This window comes from Mixophyes fleayi, chromosome 2, assembly GCF_038048845.1.
Source record: "Mixophyes fleayi isolate aMixFle1 chromosome 2, aMixFle1.hap1, whole genome shotgun sequence".
In the NCBI taxonomy this organism is placed as follows: Eukaryota; Metazoa; Chordata; class Amphibia; order Anura; family Limnodynastidae; genus Mixophyes; species Mixophyes fleayi.
Window position 1 is genome coordinate 268,432,439 of NC_134403.1, and position 22,773 is coordinate 268,455,211.

The 22,773-nt window shown below is 40.3% G+C and overlaps 1 protein-coding gene across 1 annotated transcript in view; it reads right to left on the reverse strand.

The window, feature by feature from the left end:
* LOC142138989 (membrane cofactor protein-like) overlaps positions 1 to 22,773 on the reverse strand; it is a 61,509-nt gene that overhangs the window by 13,456 nt on the left and 25,280 nt on the right. Inside the window, exons 4-7 of the mRNA XM_075196188.1 lie at positions 16,829 to 16,946; positions 7,180 to 7,259; positions 6,010 to 6,192; positions 1,900 to 2,079 (exon numbers count right to left, since the gene is read on the reverse strand). Coding sequence (XP_075052289.1) covers positions 1,900 to 2,079; positions 6,010 to 6,192; positions 7,180 to 7,259; positions 16,829 to 16,946 — 561 coding nt within the window. The remainder of the gene's footprint in view (positions 1 to 1,899; positions 2,080 to 6,009; positions 6,193 to 7,179; positions 7,260 to 16,828; positions 16,947 to 22,773) is intronic.

Genomic DNA, 22,773 nt, shown 5'->3' on the forward strand with positions numbered 1-22,773 from the left:
GCTTAAACATCTGTCTGACTCATAGGTGCAGTGAGGCTGACTCTCGGCATTTTACATGCTGACTACAGAATCGTAAGCTTCACTCACAAGCCCTCACAAGGGCAAAACAATCTGTAGGTGGACCAGTTTCCGCACAAGCCTGTCTCATGCTGTAAAAAAAGAACTGATCCAAAGAACATATTCTACTCATTGCTATTTTGTCCCTAGAGAACATCTTAGAAGTATCCCCGACTCTTCTCATTGCTTCAGCGTCGCTCTTTGAAGGGGCAGAACTATTCACAGTGTGGACAGTGCATCTTTTTTTGTTATGCACCTTCCTACACAATCCTTTTCTGTTCTTCTTATCCTCTGCCTTACACAGTTAATATTATTTTTTTACTCTGTTAAATGTATTTTTGCTTTACTGGCTAGTAGTGTAATTCCATCAGTTTGCTGAAATAGGAAGAGTAGAACGAACTGTAAAAGCCATGTCTTAGTCATAGTGATGTCATGTCACTTGTACAATTGCTCCTTCATCTTTCTCTCAGCACCAAACAACTTTGTGGGACAGGATACCAGAGACAGTCAGAAACCAACCAATGTTTTTTCTGATTCTGTGTGTTGTTTACTAAAACGGAGGGACAGTCAATGAAGTACAGGTCATTGATGGTATAAAATAAACACCCATATCTGCTGCTACCATCAGGGGCACTGCTGGTACAATATGAGCACTCTCCTATATTGGTGTATAGCCATGGGCGCTGTTGGTACAATTTGGGCTGCCACCTGTTATTGTCTTGGACAGCCACAATTTGTTGGCATCTTGCCATGGGCCCTGTTGACGTAATATGAGCACCAAACTTAATTGGCATATAAACAAAGGCACTGCTGGCATATTATAGGCATCCACCTCTACTGATGTTTGGTTTTTGGGGCGTAAAATTAATCTTACTCTGTAACCACCTCAGCATTTGTGTGGGATGACCAATGCTGACTATATTTGCTGAAGTTTAACTTTTGCAAAACAACATGTAAGCTATTTGACAGACGCCAGACTTAGCCTCAGTTGAAGTCTTTTGAATGTAATCTATGTTACATTTCCGCACTTGCCTAGATTTTCTTTCAAGTGCGCTCCATACACACCCCACCATCTTTATGTTGTCATATACTGTATATAGCTGTAAATAGTGATGACAGTGATCATTTTGCAAAAGTTTTAGCAAATTTCACGTGAAGAAGGCTGTTACGCAGTGGTGTGAAGTTCCAGTGAAACAATCGTCCACTTTAGCTTTTGTTTTGCCATTCTGCAGAATGCAGTTCTGCACTTTATTTGTAAATTTATAAGTGGTGGTGTGGAAAATGTAAAGAAATGTAAGTGAATGGAATTTGATAGTTTTATAATCAAACCAGTAAGATAACTGGCAGTATTGCATACCACTGTATCATCATTTATTTATATAGTGCCATTAATTCTGCAGTGCTGTACAGAGAACTTGCTTACATCAGTCCCTACCCCCAATAGAGCTTACAGTCTAAATTCCCTAACACGCTCACAGACTAGGGTCAATTTGATAGCAGCCAATTTTTGGGATTGTGGGAGGAAACTGGAGCGCCCAGTGGAAATCCACGCAAACATGGGGAGAACATACAAACTCCACACAGCTAAGGCCATAAGTTGAGAATTGAACTCATGAGGCATGTGCTGTGAGGCAGAAGTGCTAACCACTAAGCCACCATGCTGCCCTGTATACCAGTAAACCTTGAGCATAGTAAAATGACTCTCCAAATCAATCACAATCTCAAAAAAATATCTGTTAATAACTAATGTAAGGAACTTTATATTCATATTTGTTAACAGTAGGTGTTTTTTTAAAATAAAATAACAGTTCTATATTTTTACTTTTCATACTAAATACTTACTTTGACAATAAGGTAGTGATGGCTCCCACTGACTATGAATATTACATTGGACATATCTGGATCCAATCATATTGAAGCCATCAAAACATTCAAACATTATACCAGAATTTAGTGTGTACGGGGGAGCAAATCCAGATATTTTGCTTGCATTGGGAACTTCTGGATTAGGGCAGTCAACAACTAAAAAAAATATAGCTTTAGTTATTAGACAATACATTAAGAAAACGTGGTGTTAATAGTGGTCTAAGTACTTATCTAAAACTAATCTGAATAACATATTCTTAACGTACTAAACACTCATTTATGAATGTGTTGTTTGCTATGATTCTGTATAGCAAAGAGCTATGTTTTTGTATATTCTCTGTTGTTTCTTTGTGTATATTAAAGAATATATATCCACATAAATTATTTTTTTGCTTTAAAATATAATATCACTTCTAATTGGGAGTTTGGCATGTTAAGAACCTTCAAAGGCTGTTAGATGAATTGTTGTCGATGTTCATAAAGTTATACAAATCCAAGGCTCGCTTTGGGGACAGCAAATAAAGTGACAAAACCAGAAGTGGTAGTAAAAATGGGATATGGAGCAGATATAAATATCTGAAAGATGGGATACAGTGACAGCCTTGAGAAAGACTTTAGATCAAGTCGAAATGCGTTGAATATATATCACTAGTGCCCAGCAGTTTTGAAACATTGTGCAGCGTTGTGAGATTGGTGCTGCAGCTGGACTGTAAGATCTGTCCTTTTTCTCTTATATGCTGTACATTGTACTAACTCTGGGTACGAGTCCAACCATGTGTTCATTTTATTGAGTGTTTTTAAGACTTTCCATTAAATTTTAATGCACGAGATTTTCCCCTTGTGTGTTTGTTTGCATTTCCCATGATTCATTGTATGTTTGGTGAGTTGGGGAACGCGGATGTGAAAAAATAATATAGCAGAAGTTGCTATTGAGAAATGCCATTATAATACTCCATATTTGTAAGCATTATACCCTTAGGGGTTGGAATGCATGAGAAGCACTGTGGAATGGAGGAATACACCCTCTTCACGGTGGAGATATATGGACTTTTTTTTGGATTGGTGGAGGTCTTTCTTCAAATTATTGAATCAAGTGATGTACTACACTATGATCCAAAATAGTGGTCAATTAGAAGATTGATCCCGGAGTTGTCACTCCAACTGTTATCAGCTCTATGTACAGAAAGGGGAGTGCAAGTGTATGTATTAACATATTTTTGGTGTCATAGTATTTTAGAATAATAGTGGATATTGATATACATATTCAGCTGCATACCTTAGTGGAGCACCTGATTACATTGTTCCTTTTATACATGTAATATGTCAGTATAGTTGAATGCAGATAAATAAATGTTGAAAAAAAAAACATATAACAGACCAACTGTCCATCTAACTTTGTATCCCCTTCATAGTTTGGCTGGTTTAACATACTTCAGAGAGATTTATTAAAACTGAAGATGGTCCCTATATCTTCCAGGGTGTGGCTGCAAAAGACTGTAAATATGGAACATGATCCTAAAGTCAACCTAAATTAGAATCTTCATATCATAAAACCTCATCTTTGCTGGCCACAAAGTGACAAAGATAATCTATAATATAAATGTCTAGTGGCGTGTGTTAGTCTGTCTGTGTGTGGAAAATATAAAACCAAGCTGCAGCGCCACCTGCTGGGCGGAGTTATATGCTGACCTACTAAATTCTTAGTGTGTGTGGAAAAAAAAATTCAGAAAGGGCTGAAATTTGGTATACTAAGATGTTTTTAATTTGTTAATTTAATTTGTTAATTGTTAAAAGTGTTTATAAAGATTTAAAAAATATATATATATATATTTCTTGAAGGAGAAGTGACAGTTGGGAGTGGTTGGTGGTTGCCGGGGGTGACAGTGGGGAGTGGTTGGTGGTTGAGGCCTGGGCTATGGCCCAAATGCATGACAAGAACCTTTTTAACACCTTAAGTAGCTTGATTTGACTAGAATGCATGAGTATCATGCACGGGTTAACTTGTAATATATATTTATCTATTATGCCCTTTTTAGGACACACCTCATCCATGCCAGAGACTTACAATGCTAACAAGATATTTCACAGGTGTTTATAGGAGTTGTTTATACAGCTTTTTTTTTTTACCACTTCTCTGCTTTGTACTTTACGCCTCCACCTTAGGTGCTGCAGCCAGAAATTACACCACTCACAATATATAAAAGGATAGTAGTAGCAAATGGAACCACTTTTCGTTCACTGAAAAAACGCAAACCTTTCACAATGTGCAGCTGTGTCAGCTTTCTTTGCACTTACTAAAACAAAATATTAATGATAATTAATAATATAGTAATACTAATACTAAAATGCACAATTTCACGCTCTGTGTAAATGGCACCTATAGGGTCACAGAACTTCTCAGTGACTTTCTTATTTTTCACAGTATGTCATAGCTTGCAGATAGATCTTTTAGTTAAAGAATGTTCTTTGCTATTTATGGGCCAGTTAGTATAAAATTCATCAGTTCATCACATTTTTCGGTGTAAAGAAAGAAAATTATTGTTTATGAGCCTGATCCATGTTCGGACATAAGTCTGTTTGCGTGTCACATTTTATGTGAAATAGCTCAGTGCATGCTCTGAAACCTTACACCAATGAATGCAATTGTACTAAATTCATGTCCAAAAGCAGATTACACTTACAACGGCCTAAGACTTGAAGGGCAGAGCGGCGGTGGGAAAGGGCGGGCAGATGTTGGGAAATGTACCATAAGGGAGTGCCAAGCTTATGTTGACGCAGATGTGGCCGGTTCAAGTACTGGATTTCTCTTAAGTATACTAGGTTTCAGACGTATAATTTTGCAGCTACAGGGCAGGTGTAAGTGCCAAATGGTAGGGATGAGTGGCACGGAGTGGTCCTTGTTTTGAAAAGTACACATATGCGTGCCACTAGTTAGCACAGAACAGAACATATGTATGCAACTAAGATAGACCAGAATCAGACCAAATGCCACAGAACGCAAAAACATCCAATTCATCTTCGAGCGCAAAAGACCCTTCCTACAGCCTATGATTTCATGGGAAGAACGGGGAGGGGACTAGGCAAAGTCATTGTACAGCAAGGGCGTGCCAAGCCCGAATGCACGCCGCAGTATCTGATTCAAGCTTTCAGCTCAAAGGTATGTGTTTTTTAGTAGTAACACTTGCACCAGCTACAGGTCTAGTGCCACTTACTAGGGATGATGACTGTGTATGTATGCTAGAACATGTGTTTGTAATCAGGAGCAACTGTAAAAATGTATTTTATGTACACAAAACATTAACAATAATAATTGTATTTATGTAGAAAAAACACTTTTTATTTTTTAATGTTTTGTCATTAATAACTATATTATTAACAGGTGAAATTAATTGAATTTTTTTTCTGTGCGTTCTTTTGTGACTTGATATTCCACATATGTATTGAACGTATTCTGCAGTGTCTTGTCTGTTAGAGCATAGCGGACCCTGACCTGTATTTATCAACAGACATATCTTCACATCCGCTCCTCGTTGGATACCGACATGCGTATATATCCTATGTATGTGTGTTTTTTAATGAATCAGGCCCCATATGTACAGTACGCATTAAGAACATATTGATTTATGTATTTAACGTAAGAAATAAAATTCGAATTTTTTTTTTTAGCACCAATATTTTTGATAATGATTATACTGTAAAGAGTTGTTCATTTAGTTTATAATATAAATATTTTTTGTATGAGTTCTGATGTGACCTTATATTACACATGTTTGTGCGTATACTGCACTCTGTTCTGTCTGTTAACATATGGCAAGTACCTTTTAAGCAGAGTGTACTTACACCCAGATTCAAATCGAAACGCATCTTGAGATCCGCTTGGATTTGAATGCGGTTGGAAGTTCCGTGTTCTTTTTTAAACCCCAACTTGATAGTTTTCTGTAAGGATATATTATTTTTTAGCCTTCAGTCTTTCTTTTGTTTTATAAATACAAATAATAAAATAAATATTTATTACAATGTTGCACGCCAGGCTGCATTGATTAAACAGTCATATTTCATCACAGCCTATCAAGGTCTATGTCCTACCTCTGCAACTGGGGGGATCAGAACTCCATGTTCCATTCGCTCTACAGAAGGCAGAGTTTTTACCATACAAGCCAAATTTGGGATTGTCGCATTTATATTGAATGGCGTCCATGTAGTTATATTCCTCCTTTACAGGGATAAAACTACCACTGGAAATTGATTTAGGATGTGGACAGCTTACAACTGAAAAGAAAAGCAAACGATCAACCATAATTCATGATATACAGTTCCTTATTACATTTTGCATAGAAGAGTTTCCAAACATTCTCATGCACCTATTAGTGAACTTCCTTGAAAAGCATTAGATGTTTGGAGGATACATATTCTATTGGTAACTAAAAGAGAACATGTTACATTTTTGATGCTACCAGTTTTACATAGTAGGGCCTGTATGCAAATGCGGGGACTCCGCTTGAAGTTTTCTTGTATTGTGCGCTATCCTTACTTCAGGGAACTTCCTTTCTTTAGCTTCCCTGACTCGTGAGTAAGGCAGGGGAGCTGTGATGTAGGAAGATAGCACCCCAGGAGTGAGGAGAGTGCAGAATGCTGGATAATTTAGTTACCCATATATGCATGCATGGCACAGGTCCTGAACTTGTCACTCTATCAAATTTTATCCAGAAAACTGAGTCATGATGAGCTGTGCAGGATGCAGGGACTACATCTATATCACCTGCTGTATGCCGATAATGAGACTGACGCGAATGTTTCTGGCAGCAAGATTTAGGGGAGAAGAAAATGCAGGAATTTTACAAAATTACAAATTTGGTGGTGTAAAAGTCTAAATTAGTGTTTTCTACATTGTTGCAATTTCTAGTTTTTAAAGTGAATATCTTTATGCTTTAAACTGTACATTTCTCTAGGCAAGAAGACTATATAATGTATTGCAGCAGCCAAGAGGATTCATTAGGGGCATACCTGTAATTCAGTCAGTTTTGGGATCTGCCTGTTACGTAAGTATTCTAATAATATTACTTACTTATTTGCAATAGGAGGAAGGAATACAAATTTATGGTAGATCTACCATTGAAAAAGAACCGACTATGCTGTTGTTAGAAAAATACTGTTCAATTTGTTACAGAAACATTAAACTCTGTCAGAATAAGCAAAATGGCAATGGATTGTAAGACTAAATTTTTACATGGTTTTAATTAATCTTTGCCAATTTACCTTCGCAATGAGGGATAGCATTACTCCAAGTCCTATCCGCTTGGCATATTCTATAATTTCTTTGTGATACCATTCTGAATCTATAAAAAAAACAAATTAACTAGTTAATTTAAGTAAGTTAATTAAATAGCACACATAAATGCCACGAAGACCAGAATACAATCATTATATCTGTAATTAATAGATGCATATTTCATGTATACGAAGATCATGTGAAGATCATGTGCAGTTCCTGGCCAGGTAGTAATGAGCAAACATTGTCTGTACCTTATGACTGAACTAGTTGCAACACCTACCACACTTTACACAAACAATAAACTTGGTGGCCCTTAATTTTCTCAAAAATGGGAGGTCTGTGTAGGAGATGCTGGTTGTGGCCCATACAATTTTTGGTTGCTTTTGACAAGAGAGTCCCTATAGATGAAAGTACCTAAACGCAGACCTGTGAGGCTCTGTATCTTTACACTTACCTGCAAAAAGTTTATATTCCCTGTTCCAGGCCGACCAATAGCAGTTAGGTGGGAGTGCCCTGGATTTCTATATAGGTACCCTCTGGCTGTCTAGATGGCCTTATTATTCTTTACAAGATCCCGCACACCATTCCCTGTTGAAGGATCGGCCTGCTCAAGCGAATTCTATGTTTTAACCACATCTTTTTCCCATCATCACAGAGCAGACACAGTTGGTAGGAAGGGCACTGCGATCAGCAGCTGATACATCCGGCGCTACAACTGATTGGCCGCAGGTCACTGTCCCCTTTGAGGAATGTGACTTCTGGTCCTTTGTGTGGAGGATCCCTTGGTCTGCTTGTGAGGGCACGTCATTGTGAGTCTACAGGGGGTGTGGTCACTCTGACGCCAGATTTAGCACTGGCAAGCAGTAAATTATTTGTTCCCCATGGTAAGTGGATTAGGGCCGGTTTGCAATCCACGCTTGGTTTGGGTAATCAGTTGATTAGCTGTCTCGCAGTGCACTTTCTCCAGCACCAAGTTTTAAATTATTAATAAACTGTGAGCTATTTAGCCACTTTATACAGTCTCTGTGTCTTTATTTTGGTTAAGTTAAGATAGGATAATTAAAGGTATTGTGAAGGGGAAGAAAGGCATACAGGAGTAGTTTATGGAATTCGGCAACGTCATCTAGAATGAGTTAGTATTCATCCTTAGTGGTTAGCACTTCTGCCTCACAGCACTGGGGTCATGAGTTCGATCCCCAACCATGGCCTTATCTGTGTTGAATTTGTATGTTCTCCCCATGGGTTTCTGCCGGGTGCTCCGGTTTCCTTCTACACTCCAAAAACATACTGGTAGGTTAATTGGCTGCTATCAAAATGACCCTAATCTCTCTCTCTCTCTCTCTCTCTCTCTCTCTCTCTCTATATGTTAGGGAATAGTAGACTGTAAGCGCCAATGGGGCAGGGCTGATGTGACTGAGTTATCTATACAACGCTGCGGAATTAGTGGCGCTATATAATTCATCATTAAATCATAGATATTATTGCTAGGGATGAGTGGTACTAGTTCTATTGAATCCAACAAGTATGAGTTTTACCAATCCGAGTCAAGACTTGAACTGAATCAGAGTTTTCCACTTAATTTGTATGTAAAAAAAGCAATATGTTGCTTCTCCATAATGTTGAAATCTCACAAGGTTTGAACTTTGCAATATATATGGTATACTCTGTAGTGCAACTTCAAATAATTGTAATAATAATATTTTAAAAGCTAATAATAAAATCAATTAATTAGGAAATTATTAATTCATTTAATGGCCCTCGCAGCCCAACTACTAAGACTGGGAAGTTGTATCTCAGATCTGTCCCTCTTTTTGACAGGTGACGTATAGGAGAGAGGTGTACTGAACAATGAAAAGGAGTACCATAGGTACCAGTAAAATTTTATAAAAAGTTTACTTCCAGACTGTAGATTCAAATGGATTTGTATTACTGTCACTCACCGGACCGTGAGTGCCTCTTCCCGGACATTTAGGAACCGTGGCCGTCCTCCATCCTGAGGGTCTGCGCATGCGCAGCCCTTTTCTACCCTTCAGTGTATGTCCCTTTAACTTAATTGGCAGATCAGGCAACACTCCCTATATTAAGCACCTGTGGTCAACACCACGTTGCCTGATCTTGGAGTCTCATTCCCCATGAGTCTCTGAAGGTGTTTCCTCGTTTATTCAGCGCTGCTGATTCCTGTGGTTTCCAAACCACTTCTACTACTGTGGTTCCCATACCACTTCTACCATCAAGTGTATCATCGTGACTGTTAGCTGATTCCTATCCGCTGCCTCCGTGCACTACAGTCTTCTAAACCACTTCAACTCTATCTCATATCATTGTGACTGTTTGCTGATTCCTATCCGCTGCCTCCGTGCACTTCAGCCACTCTCCACATCTACTCACCTGTTCATCATCAAGACTGTGAGCTGAGTCCTATCCGCTGCCTCCGTGCACTACAGTCTCCAGCTTGCAACTCGTCTGTGTTTCCTCATCGTGACTGTTAGCTGATTCCTATCCGCTGCCTCTGTGCACTACAGTCTCCAGCGTACAACTCGTCTGTGTTCCAACATCGTGACTGTTAGCTGAGTCCTACCCGCTGCCTCCGTGCACTACAGACCCCAGCTTGCAACTCGTCTGTGTTTCAACATCGTGACTGTGAGCTGATTCCTATCCGCTACCTCTGTGCGCTGCAGTCTTCATCTCATCTCTCCCGTGTTTCCTCGAGACTGCTGCTATTATTGCCATTTGCTACTCCCGTGATCAACAGCTCCTGGTCTACTCTGCTCACCCGTGTTCCATCGCTATTTGCACCTGCTGGTTGCTACTGGTTACCTCCGTGTGTCCGCAGAGTCCTGCTCCTGCTGCCAGCGCTAATCATCCATCTGTTGCTGATCCGCTCTCCACACCTTCCTGTGTCCCGCTGGTCTCTACCCGCCTGTCAGCATTGGATTCGTGTCTCATCTGCTATCCTGCTGCTAGATCATCACCATTCTCCTGGGTCCGCCAAGAGTCCAGTTCCGTGTTCTACCGATTCCTGTGGATTCGTGTCCCTGTTGGTTTACTTACCTGTGCGCTGCACCTACTAGACCTCTGCTTCATCCATCCAGGGACTTCTCATCCTGCCGGCCTCCTGCCGTTCAGGTATCGCTGCACTCCTGCCTGACTGCCTGCTTCTGAACCACGGTATGCATACTTCTCATTGACTGTGCTGGTGTATTGCATATCTTGCTGGACTGTGTTGGTTCTCCTCTGGAGTCTGCTATCCGCTGAGTCTGTTGCCATCATTGACTGTACTATCTTGTTCCGGATTACTTCAAGAGACTTTCCATATTTGCAGTGCTGTTCAGTCATTCATATATCTATATTGTGCATATTACTGTGGATCGTGTTAAGGTGCCGTGTTTACCCTGTGTTGCAGTCTCTCCCCGTGCACCTCCTCACATATATATTCAGTGGTACAACTTGCTTGTAGCAGACCACTGATCCCTGTTTTCAGTTTCACCTGTTCCAGTATCCTCTCACATAGCAGTGGTACAACTTGCTATCGCAGACCACTGACTCCCCGGATACCTCCACTTGGATTCCATTCCTTCACTCAGACAGCGGTACAACTTGCTATCCGCAGACCGCTGACTCTCATCACCTCCTCGTTTCTGTTGGACATTCCTCCTCACTATAGCAGTGGTACAACTTGCTATCGCAGACCACTGACTACCTTCACGTGTCCTTGTCCATACAGTTCCTCGTGTACTACCACCTCCATATTACCAGTGTTGCTAGTCATAGACTTTCCTGAGCATCTCATCATCTGCTATTTACTGTTCCGTGATCACCCTGCTACCAGAGTACCCTATTACCACCTACGTTGCTCTGGTAAGCCTACCACCTGGTGATCCCTGGGTAAAGACTCCTAGTGCCCGTGACAATTACTACTTATTAAATATGTACGCTATTAATTTAATGTTGGGGCTGATTGCAGGGAGGGAGGCTTCTATTAAACGTGGGCGCTATTGAGTTAATGCTGGGGCTGGTTGGATTCTAAATTTCTTGTGCCTGTCTTTTTTTCCAAATAGGACTCCAACATTCCAGGATCCAGACAAATAGCAACTGAATTTAAGATACCTGCAGCAGCAGTGGTGAAAGTGGCAAGAACAGGTAGGAATGAGAATGACAGTCTGCCAACTGTCCTGATTCAAAAGGGGCAGTCCCAAATTTGGGTGACTGTCCCACTTAGTCAGGATTTGGTCTGATTTCAAAGACAGTTGGGAGGTATGTCCCGCTTCTCACTGTATTGCTTGTGAAGAGAGAGCTGTATGCACCTAGCAGAAGTGTGCACAGTACTGACTGTGTATATGTCTAAAATTATATCAATATTACACCATAGGGGACCTGGACCCCCCAGAGGCTTAATCCACCTCTGGTCCTGTGTAATATACAACATAAAAGTGGGTAGGGGCCCCAAGGACAATGCCATCTCCATGTACTATTCAGAAATACCACCTGTATATTCTATTAAACTGCCATCCTATATATGGTTACTCTTCCATTCTTTTTCACTTGAGTCCAACACCATCCCCTAATAGCAGAAACACATAACACTGTTTTGAGGCTAGAGATTTAGGGGTATATTTACTAAACTGCGTGTTTAAAAATGAGGAGGAGATATTGTCTATAGCAACTAGAGATGGGCGGGCTCGGTTCCCCGAGAACCGAACCCACCCGAACTTTGCCCTCACCGAGTACCGAGCCGAGCAGGCTCGGTACTCTCCCGCCCGCTCGGAATCAAAATCGAGGCCGAACCTCATTGTGACGTCGTCGGTTCTCGGGGCTCGGTTCTCGCGATACTTGAAAATTATAAATACCTGCCTCCACAGCAATCCATCGCCATTTGACAGAGGGAGAGAGCAAGGTGTAGTCACAGGCTGATTAGAGCAGAGACAGACAATACAATTCTATTTCCAATTCCAGTGGCAAAGAGAGAATGAGGCCTTCGCCTTTCTCTATTAGTGGCAGATCCAAAAATGTTACCGAGCCTACAAGTGGTGCACAACTACTGTTACGCATCAAAGCCGAGCTGCAAGATAACAGTAAGGCATTAGAGGATAATGTTTGCTCTGAATCAGAAATGACACCAATCCCTGTGGAGAGTCCATCCCCATAAAGAGGGGCCCTTTCAGCAGTTCTGCTGATGTGTGCCTGAACAGCCCGAGTGTAGCCGTTAATACACAAATTGAGGATGCCACTTTGGAAATAGAAGAGGATGAGGGGGAGATTTGTAGAGGTGATGAGGGCGCTAATGATGATGTTGATGATTATGATGCAGACAGATACCAAATTGCCTTTCTCAATTTCTATTTATATTCTAGATTATATAACGGCTGAATAGTTTTCTATTTTACTTCTAGTGGAGAGGGGATCTGATGCAATCAGATACCAAACTGCCTTTGTCCATTTCTTTGTATATTCTAGTTCTACAGTCTATGCAGGCTGCTTTTTTCAATTTTACTACAAGTGGATGGGGGGGGGCTGATGCAGACAGATACCATACTGCCTTTGTCCATTTCTTTGTATATTCTAGTTCTACAGTCTATGCAGGCTCCTTTTTTTCTATTTTACTACAAGTGGATGGGGGGGGGGCTGTTGCAGACAGATACCAAACTGCCTTTGTCCATTTATTTTTACATTCTAATTCTACAGTCTATGCAGGCTGCTTTTTTTCTATTCAACTACAAGTGGAGGGCGGGGGCGTCAGAGACAGCCACCAAACTACCTTGGTCCATTTATTTTTTATATTGTTCAGTCTATGCAGGCTGCTTTTTTTCTATTCAACTACAAGTGGAGGGCGGGAAAGGGGGGGCTATAGAGACAGAAACCAAACTGCCTTTGTCCATTTCTTTAGATATTTAACTAGAAGTGTAGAGTGTAATATACACCCAAAGACGATGGCTGCATTGCCAATAGGCTAAGATGGAGAGGAAGACAATCAGGTTCGTGTGCAGAATTATGGACGGCCTACCAGGGATTAAACTGTTTTCTTCCTAATTTATTAGCTTTAGAATTACCTTACTTATCCAAGAAACAGGTGGAGCACTAAATTTGGTTACTTTATGCCCAAAAACATTGATTTTTCAACAAAATAGCAAAACCAAACCAAACAAAACCAAAACCAAAACACGCAATGGCGGTTTGGCAGAACTAAAACCAAAACACGACGGTAATCCAGATCCGAAACCAAAACACGGGGGTCAGTGAGCATCTCTAATAGGAACCAAGCAGATTTTCGGCTGTCATTTTGTAGAATGTACTAAATAAATGACATCTAGAATCAGATTGGTTGCTATAGGCAACATCTCCACTTTTTCAAACCCACAGTTTAGTAAATATACCCCTTAGTCTATATGAAATAGAAAATATAAATGTCAGGATATCAAGTCAATATGTTTAAAGGATAGAACAAGGTATTTTTCATTTACTTTTTACAGATCCATTTGATATTGTGTGTAGGTAACATTTTCAACCTGCTAGCTTGCTGCGCACTTTAGCAAATGTTGTTATTGTATCTTCTGCTGCTGCCTTTGTCCTTTTCATAAGTTGTCACTTTACTACCTTTCTGGGGCTGCTCTTCCTACCTATTTCACATGTGTCCAATGCTAACTTTTAGTACTAGGAGATGTTTGCCCACTTGTATCATTTTTGTGAGTTTCCCTTTTACTACCTATTTGGGTCTGCTCTTCGCATTTGCTTCTAATGTCATTATTTAGTACTAGGAAATGCTGAGTTTTGCCCACCTGTATCGTTGTTGTAAACTGAACTTCTACTAGCTATCTGAGGCTAATCTTCCCATCTGTTTCATTTGAGTCCAATATCTCCTAGTATCAGAAGAAACACACTGCCTTGAGGCTACATATGTGGTGTATTAAATTGGCAAGAGAAAAATGTACCAGGTCAGGGAGAGCAATGGTAAGAACAAGCTTATTTTCCATCAACCTGTTAGACAAATACATTAAATGCTGAGTAGGTAACATTTTCAACTAGTTAGCTCGCTGCAGCCTATACCCCAACTTGCTTACAATGGGCTTTATTTAGAGTTAGGAGCAAATCCAGCTAAAAGTGTAACTTTGCACTTGGCCAAAACATGTTGCTAGCAAATTCTATTTTATTTTTGTATTCAGGGAAATTACTGTTTGATTTTGCTATAATACACAAATATTCGGTCGGCTTTATACTTACGATGGAGTTGAGATAGGATGCACCCCCATTCACATTGTAAATATGTCCACATATTTTAAAATTGCCTCTCATGCAGCACAGCACAGTTTTACCAAGGTGCAAAATGCACCTCCTATCACAGGCAAGTAGCCTTTACTGATGGCCTGCTGTGATGCTTTGCATGGGGGAGCGTACTTACCAAGGACAGCAGCAGTACTTGTACTGCTGCTGTCCTCTGATTGCTAAGGCCATCTCGGGATGTCATAAGTTGCATGTTAATAGATTTTCTAATGCTACAATATGCAGCCATATAAACTGATAAAAAGACCTCTATATTTGAAAATCAAAGTCAATTACATAGAATTTGTTTTGATTACATTATAGTTCACTTTTAATACCAATGACATATCCTCAATATATTCTGAGGAAATGTATCAAGCTGAGAGTTTTCCGGCGGGTTTGAAAAGTGGAGATGTTGCCTATAGCAACCAATCAGATTCTAGCTATCATTTTGTAGAATGTACTAAATAAATGATAGCTGAAATCTCACTGGTTTTTCAAACCCGCCGGAAAACTCTCAGCTTGATACATTTACCTCTGAGAGTCTCTCCTGTTACCAATAAATTCGTGTGACACATAGGGGCGTATTCAATTGACGGCGTCACCGCCGAAAAACGAGCGCTCTAAAAATATTACTGTTAATACGGTAATTACTCGCTGAATTTCAGCTCGCAGCTCTGAAATCCAGCGAGTAAATTACCGTAGTAACGTTTTTTACGCGCATATTACCGTATTAACAGTAATATTTTTTGAGCGCTCGTTTTTTGGCGATCACTCCGTCAATTGAATACCCCCCATACTGTCTAACATTGTGACACATAAATGGGTCCTGACACATAGGTTGTGTTTCACTCATATAAAAGGTAACAAGAGTTACCATGGTAACAACGGCAAGAGAGACAATAATTTCCATGGTATAAATCACTGGTAAAATGGGATATAGAATATTAAGTACCATTTAATCTTGTTCTTCAAGAAAGATATTGGAACACTATGGCTTGTTAAGTTAAATTATTAAGAAATGATAGACAAAATAGGTATGTGTTCTTTGGGTAATAATATGCCTTAATATGAGGTAACTTAATTGATTTAATTTAATATACATTGCAAGTCAGTGACTGGAGTGATCATTGTTGAAAATAGCAAATGTCAAGGTGTGAAATGGGTGGGAGTAATTAAAGAAGTGATATATGCAGTGAAGCTAAACTGGCCTTCACTGTGCAAGCGCTGGCCTCAGTGCATACTCAGAAAATCAGAGCATGGGCCTTGGATTGACTGACGACGTTGTGTCCATGCCCAAATTTTGCTATAGGGTCTGGCAAAGGAGTGCTAGGACCCTGGGTATAGGGTTTTGCACAAGGCATGGTATACTTGTTTGTGGATAAATGTGCAGACATTGATACTGCAATATGTTTCAGAGCAAATAAAAAAGTAAATCCATGTTTGCGGATACAGTGATTGTTATAGAAAATTGCGGAGTGTGCCATGATTCCTAGCTAGAATATAAACAGATAATACACTTCTGTCCACAATTACCTCACACAAGCAATGCAGGCAACCCAGAGAACTTAAGCAATAATAATGATTTCAAGAGGAAACGTAATTATGCCAGCTATATAGAAGAACAGCATATTCACAGCCACATGGACAAGTGTAAAGATGTGTGGTACTTGTGAACAAACAAACCAGACAGGTAGAGGAACTGGCTCATGCACAAACACACACACTGGAACATTTGCAGTCATAAGTACAGGTGCAGAAATGCGTGGATCCTGCAAGTGGGCAGAGCAGTACACAACCAGTTGCTTGAGAAACAATATTGCAGAATAACCACACAGCAGTCCCCACAAACAGGTGCCCCTACTGGGAATAAAGAACAGTTACTAAAGATCATGCTAGACAGTGTGGTGGAGATATCCATTACCAATGCAGATTATAATCTAGATTCAATCAATGTGCACTCAAAATTTGGTGATAGGATTTGATCACCAACCAGGAGGAGCATTGACAGTCACAGTCAAATTTCTAATGTATTATCTAAAGTCTGATTATCGGAACTGCTGTAATGTATATATAGAAGGCTATCTAGGGCCTTCTATATACACAAGTGAGGGTGACCTTGACATGATTTTTCATATACATCAGATTTTGTCGCTATTAGTTAAAGGTAAAAATTATTGTGTAAGGATGGTTGATGTTTAGGTGAACATACAAATGCCTGATCCTCAATCTCAGCACCAATATAATTTCCCCCCACAGCAAAGGATGGTTCAGGACAACATGAAAACCAAAAATCAGATTATCTAACAAAATAATGAAATCATTAAATGTCTGATGCCTGATATAAAATATGAACATTCCCTCTTATTCTACACTTACCCTTCATTGCAATAATATATTACTTTTGTGCCAAATTTAAAACCGGTTACATATTTTGGATTTTGTTCGATTTCAAATTCTCCATTTTCTAGATCACCAGGGTATGCACATGATATCACTGTGAGAAAGAAGACATATATTGTTAATTTCCACGAGACAATACCACGTAATTGCCCATTGACCCAGGATATGTTAATGTGTTGTCACCTTTGAGTTTCAGGCATAGTAAAGAGTAATAGTCACAAATTTAACTTAACTGTTCAGGGCATTTGAAACATATTCTCAAAGACGTAACTATCAGGTTATTTTGGTGCAGAATGACTGGCTTTACTATTCAGGGATTTTCTAATAGTAGCAACAAAGACTATGATGAACAACTCATATTATTTTGGCAGGATATGTAATGCATAGCAATAATAAAATGGTAACTACAGATACTGGACCCTTTAAATATTGATTATTGTACATTGTATTAGTAACTATGCAACTAAAGATTCATCTTACCGGCACATATATCAATTTGCTATTATTATTGCTTAATGGTAACATACAATAATAATTAGTGAAAACAAATAATATTATAAATTACATCACACCTAATTATACACGCACTTTTTACCCCATATTACATAATTTACATACTTAGGTGGCATCATACTGCATTGTGGACAATCACATTCGGATAATTTTTATTGACTGAACTGAATACAGTAACAGATGGGCCAAAGAAATTCACCTATTAAGTGCTACAACAGCTTTCACTTTATGGTGACAGCTTTCTCCAACGACGGTTAGAGAAAGCTGTACATTGCTTTAGCTCCCACTCTTCCTTATTCTCACAGATATAAAGCATTGGATATTTCTGAATACTGATGGCAAATGTTCCAGTAGTGCTGAGGATCGACTTCATACCAAACACAAGGCTGTTTTAAGATCTACTGAACTACCATCTCTGTTCATCTGCTGGACCAACAGATCTCAACTGCCATTGCTGTTTCAACATCGGTTCAGCTGCTCACTGAGCTCAAATGCGATTGCTGTTGTCCTCTCTATTTGGCTGCTCAACCCTCAACTGTCAGTATCCTGGACTTAGTTGTGTCAGAGCTGCAGACAGAAACAGCCTACACTATTGACCCCAGCCAGGGGGTGGTAAAGTATCCTTCACCTCCTCCATTGCCTGCACAATTTGGATCAATTGCTTTCTTCCCACTCTCATTACCTACCCACATTCATCCACATCTCTCCAGTATGCACCTACTCAATTTATACTCTTTTCCTATTCACTTCTACCACTCTTTTCTCTAAACTCCTCTTCTCTCTCCATCATACTATTTCTCGCTCCCCTATTATTATTTCCACTTTACAACTTCCCTACTTGATATTCTACATACATGAACTGTTTTGTTTCCAGTAATTTAAGTATGCGGCGATGTACAATGTAGAAGTGTTTGTAAACTACATTGTACATCGCCGCATACTTCCATTACCCCCTTAACAGCAGTTATAATATCGTCGCCTTTCACAGTGAAATCATTAAGTGCCGTCGGCTTCTTGCTTCATCGCAATTGTTTGAAGTCGCTTTTCACAACAGTTGTCGTTGTAAGTGCGTTGGGAAGGACACGTTCGTCCTGAAGATTTCAGAGTTTTCAGCACTGATATACTGACTACCACCGTAATCCCGACTATCTGCTCACACTCCTCACTCTACCCCACTTTTCATTCATACCATACTTCCAATCTCACCAACCTTCTCCCCATGTCTCAACTACTCTCTGTTCCCTTCTCCTGTGCACTATGGAACGCCAGATCTGTTTGTAACAAACTTGCATCCATTAATGATCTATTCATTTCTAAATCCTACAACCTCTATGCCGTTGCAAAAACCTCCTCTGATACTACATTCTGTGCAGCTCTCTAATCACTCTCCCTCAGCTACAGTCCCAGACGTGGAAACAGAAAAGGTAGGCAGAGTAGGCATTCTACTTTCTCCAAGCTGCACCTTCCAAGTCATACCCTCTGAACCCTCCCTCTTGTTCTCTTCCTTTTAAGTCCACACTCTCCATCTATTTTATCCTCTCCATCTGCATGTTGCTGTTATTTATCGGCCCCCAGGTCCAGTGGCCTGACTCACTTATTTCCTCTCCTTTGACCTGCCTACTCTCATACTAAGCGACTTCAACATTCCCATTGATAATCCCACTGTCTCTTCTGCCACTAAACTTCTATCATTTCCTTCCTTCTTTGGTCTCTCCAGTGGATCTCATCTCCCACCCACTGTGATAGACACTCTCTTGACCTTGTCTTGTCTCGCTACTGTTCCATTTCTAGTTTCTCCAACTTAGCCTTCCCACTCTCTGACCTCAACCTCCTTTCCTTCAGCCTCATGTTACCTCATGCCCTTCTCCCTCCACCCAGGTCTACACATACACAGTGACATCTATATACTCTTAACCCAATACACTTCTCATTTCCACTGAAACAACCACTTTCTCCTGCTGTCAGGCTCCGTCCCTCCACTGTCACTAAGTGCTGGGGACGACTGCCTGACTTCTCCGTGTGTGCACTTTCCATTGCCTAGCAGCGGGACTCGTCTCCCTGTTCCCTATGTTAGACTCTGCGCAGTTTGCATCGCGTCCTGTTGCTAGGTAACTGGATACTTCTTGGCTCTTCCTGCGGTCAGTTGTGTCTGACTGCTGAAACTTCTCTGCCTAATCAGGGCTTAGCTACATGTATTTAAAGGAGCCTTTGGCACCACTAGGGTGCCAGAGTATTGGTTCATCACCTGCTCCAGCATTTCCTGTTGTGTTTGCTTCTGCTCCTGTATTGTTCTGACCAGGCTTGACACTTGACCTTTCTCTGGATTGTAATTTGGCACCTTACAACTCTTTCTGGTTTTGATTCCTGGCTTGCCCTGACTATTATATCTCCCCTGTGCACCTCGCTTCCTGTTTGGTTCTGACCCGGATTCCTTTTACCACTCCCGTCTACTTCAGTTGCTATGCTGGTAATTGCCTTGGAGAATCGTGCTAGGCACACCTTCCCTTGTGAATACCGGGGGTGCATTAAACTCTGCGCCTCCCTGATCAGTTGCACTAGTGTCCTGCTCTAATCAGTCTGCTCACTTCAGCCCTAGACAATGCAGCTTCAACTGCCAGATAAAATCTCTGATGATCCAAAACCCAACCATGACACATCCAACAGACCCACTAACTGCACAAGTGCTCCCACACTGCAGTACACCACTGGGGGAAATCTCATTCATATCCTGATTTCCTCCACTATAAATTCATCCTCTCATCTCACAGAACTATGTTTTTAATTGTTAAATCAGTATACTTCAAATCTCTAATATCCACTCAGTCTGCTAACCCCCATCACCCTTTGCCACCTTTAACTCACTTCTCTGCCCACATGCACCTTCTCCCCCTTCCTCCCACACTTGATTTTGCCACCTACTTCAATGACAAAATCGACACCATTTGGTAAGGTATTTCTCATGCCAAATTCCACACACTCCACTCACCTTCACGTACACTCACCAATCCACCCTCAATGCATTCTTTCCAGGAACTGAAGTATTTGCACTCAACTAATCTTCTCACCCTACCTGTTACCTCGACCCTATGCCCTCCGTACCCTCCCAACTTCTCCACTCCCTCTCCCCACTGTATACTCACCTCCTCAACCTGTCTCTCTTCACTGGTACATTTCGATCCTCCTTTAAACATACGCTCATCTCACCAATTGTAGAGAAAACATTTCTCAATCCAACCTCTCTCTCCAACTACCTTACCCTATTTCCCTTCTCCCCTTTGTCTCCAAACTTCTCGAGCGATAGGTATATAGCCGCCTGTCTTTCTTTCACTCCACTCACTCCATTCTCGACTCTTCACTCCCCAACATTCCACTGGAACTCTCTGCTGCTTTTGAGGCTGTTGATCATCCTCTTTTCTTACACACTCTTCACCCCATTGGCCTTCATGACACAGTTCTTTCCTGGTTCACTTTCTACCTATTGAACCACTGCTTTAGTCTTTCTACTTCTGTCATGCCCTGCCCTCCCCTCCACGCCCACTATCTGTTGGGGTCCCACATGGCTCTGTTCTTGGCCCTTTACTTTTTGTTATTGTACACCTCTTCTCTTGGGGCACTAGTTCGCTCATTCGGCCTTCAGTACCACCTCTACACTGATGACAACTAAATCTATATCTCTTCTCCTGACCTCTCCCATTCTCTACTATCTTGTGTAACCAACTTTCTTTCTGCTATGTTCACATGGATGACTCAATGCTACCTAAAGCTTAACATGTCCAAAACAGAACTCATCTTCCCTTCTCACAGAGTCACCTCCCCTCAAATCTCACTCACTGTCAATAATACCACAATTTAAGTTCTCCCAACCCCATTGCCTTGGTGTTACATTTAACTCTGCCCTCAGCTTAATTCGTCACATTCAGACTCTCTCCCAGTCCTGTCAACTCCACCTTAGAAACATTGCCAGAATACTCCCTTTTCTTATTCAACATGCTACCAAAACTTTTATCCATTCTTTCATCATCTTCCATTTTGGCTACTGTAACCTCTTGCTTTCTGGCAAGCCCACACCCATGTATAATAAATGCTGCTACATGACTGATCTTCCTCTCTCATCTCTCCATATCTTCTACACCACTTTGCAAATCACTACACTGGCTCCCTGTGTCCTCTTGTACTCCAGAATCCAATTCAAATTACCCTTACCTACAAAGACCTCAACAACACCACCTCTTCATATATCTCAAATCTCATATTAAAATACTCTCCATCTTGCCCTCTTAGATCCATCGCTGAGCTGCGCCTTGTCTTATCTCTGGTAACAACCTCTCACTTCTGTCTATTTGACTTCTTCTGTGTTGATACTCAATTATAGAATACCTTTCCATACTCAATCAAGCTTTCCCACAACCTTCAAATATTTAGATGCTCTCTGAAAACCCATCTCTACTTAGAATATAGGCTCTCTCTGAGCAGAGCCCACCATATAATGGGTATAATCATAATAATAAAAATAATAATAAAAACAATTTGGTATTTTCTTTTTAGTACACTGTCCCTTATTTCTCAACATGGCAATGTCAGTTTCATTGTCCATAATCAGTTTGAACAATATGTTGGACAATGACTTCAAATTAAGACTACTTTTACACCTCTTTAAACCCACTGTACAAATCCTGGCATTCACAGCTTCAAATTAACTTGATAACAGACAGGACAATGCAGAATATAGTATGTATTACTATTTATCCAAATGCTCAATAATGTCTGTGGGCCTAATTCATCAAGGCACGTATCTGCCGATTTTGAGACAGATTTATATTTGGAGTAGGGCATGTCCTAGATCAACTTTAAATTTCAGTGTACAAATAAAGCTATTAAGTATTTGTGTGCTACGTGACAAAACAGCCAGTATTTAACTTATGTGCCAAATAATAAACTAATTTGCACCCCTTGCATTGTAACATGGTTTGCCTAGAGAACATTTACTCCTTTTTTTGCCTTACTTTCCTTAATGACTTAGGCCCATTGTATGCAAAATCACTCAGCGCATACCCAGAGAGGGACCTACTGCATATGTCACAAAGGCATTTACAGGAAATATGCAAAATATTGTAGTAACATTGGCTAAGTTAAGGCAAAATAAATTTTATATTTTCATTTCTAGTTTTGTAACTTTCTGTTTCAATCTTATAGTTCTGGTTACTGGTAACTCTTTAGCTAAAAGTGATACACAACAGAAGACATTGGTCCAAATCTTGTACTAATTGAATCAAATAATGTTGAAACACCCAGATGATTCATAGTTGACCAAAGGGACATATAAAGAACAATTACTTGTCTCTATTATGTAAATGTCTATTTTTCTGGTTTTATAAATTCATGTTATTTTTATAATATTAGACACAATG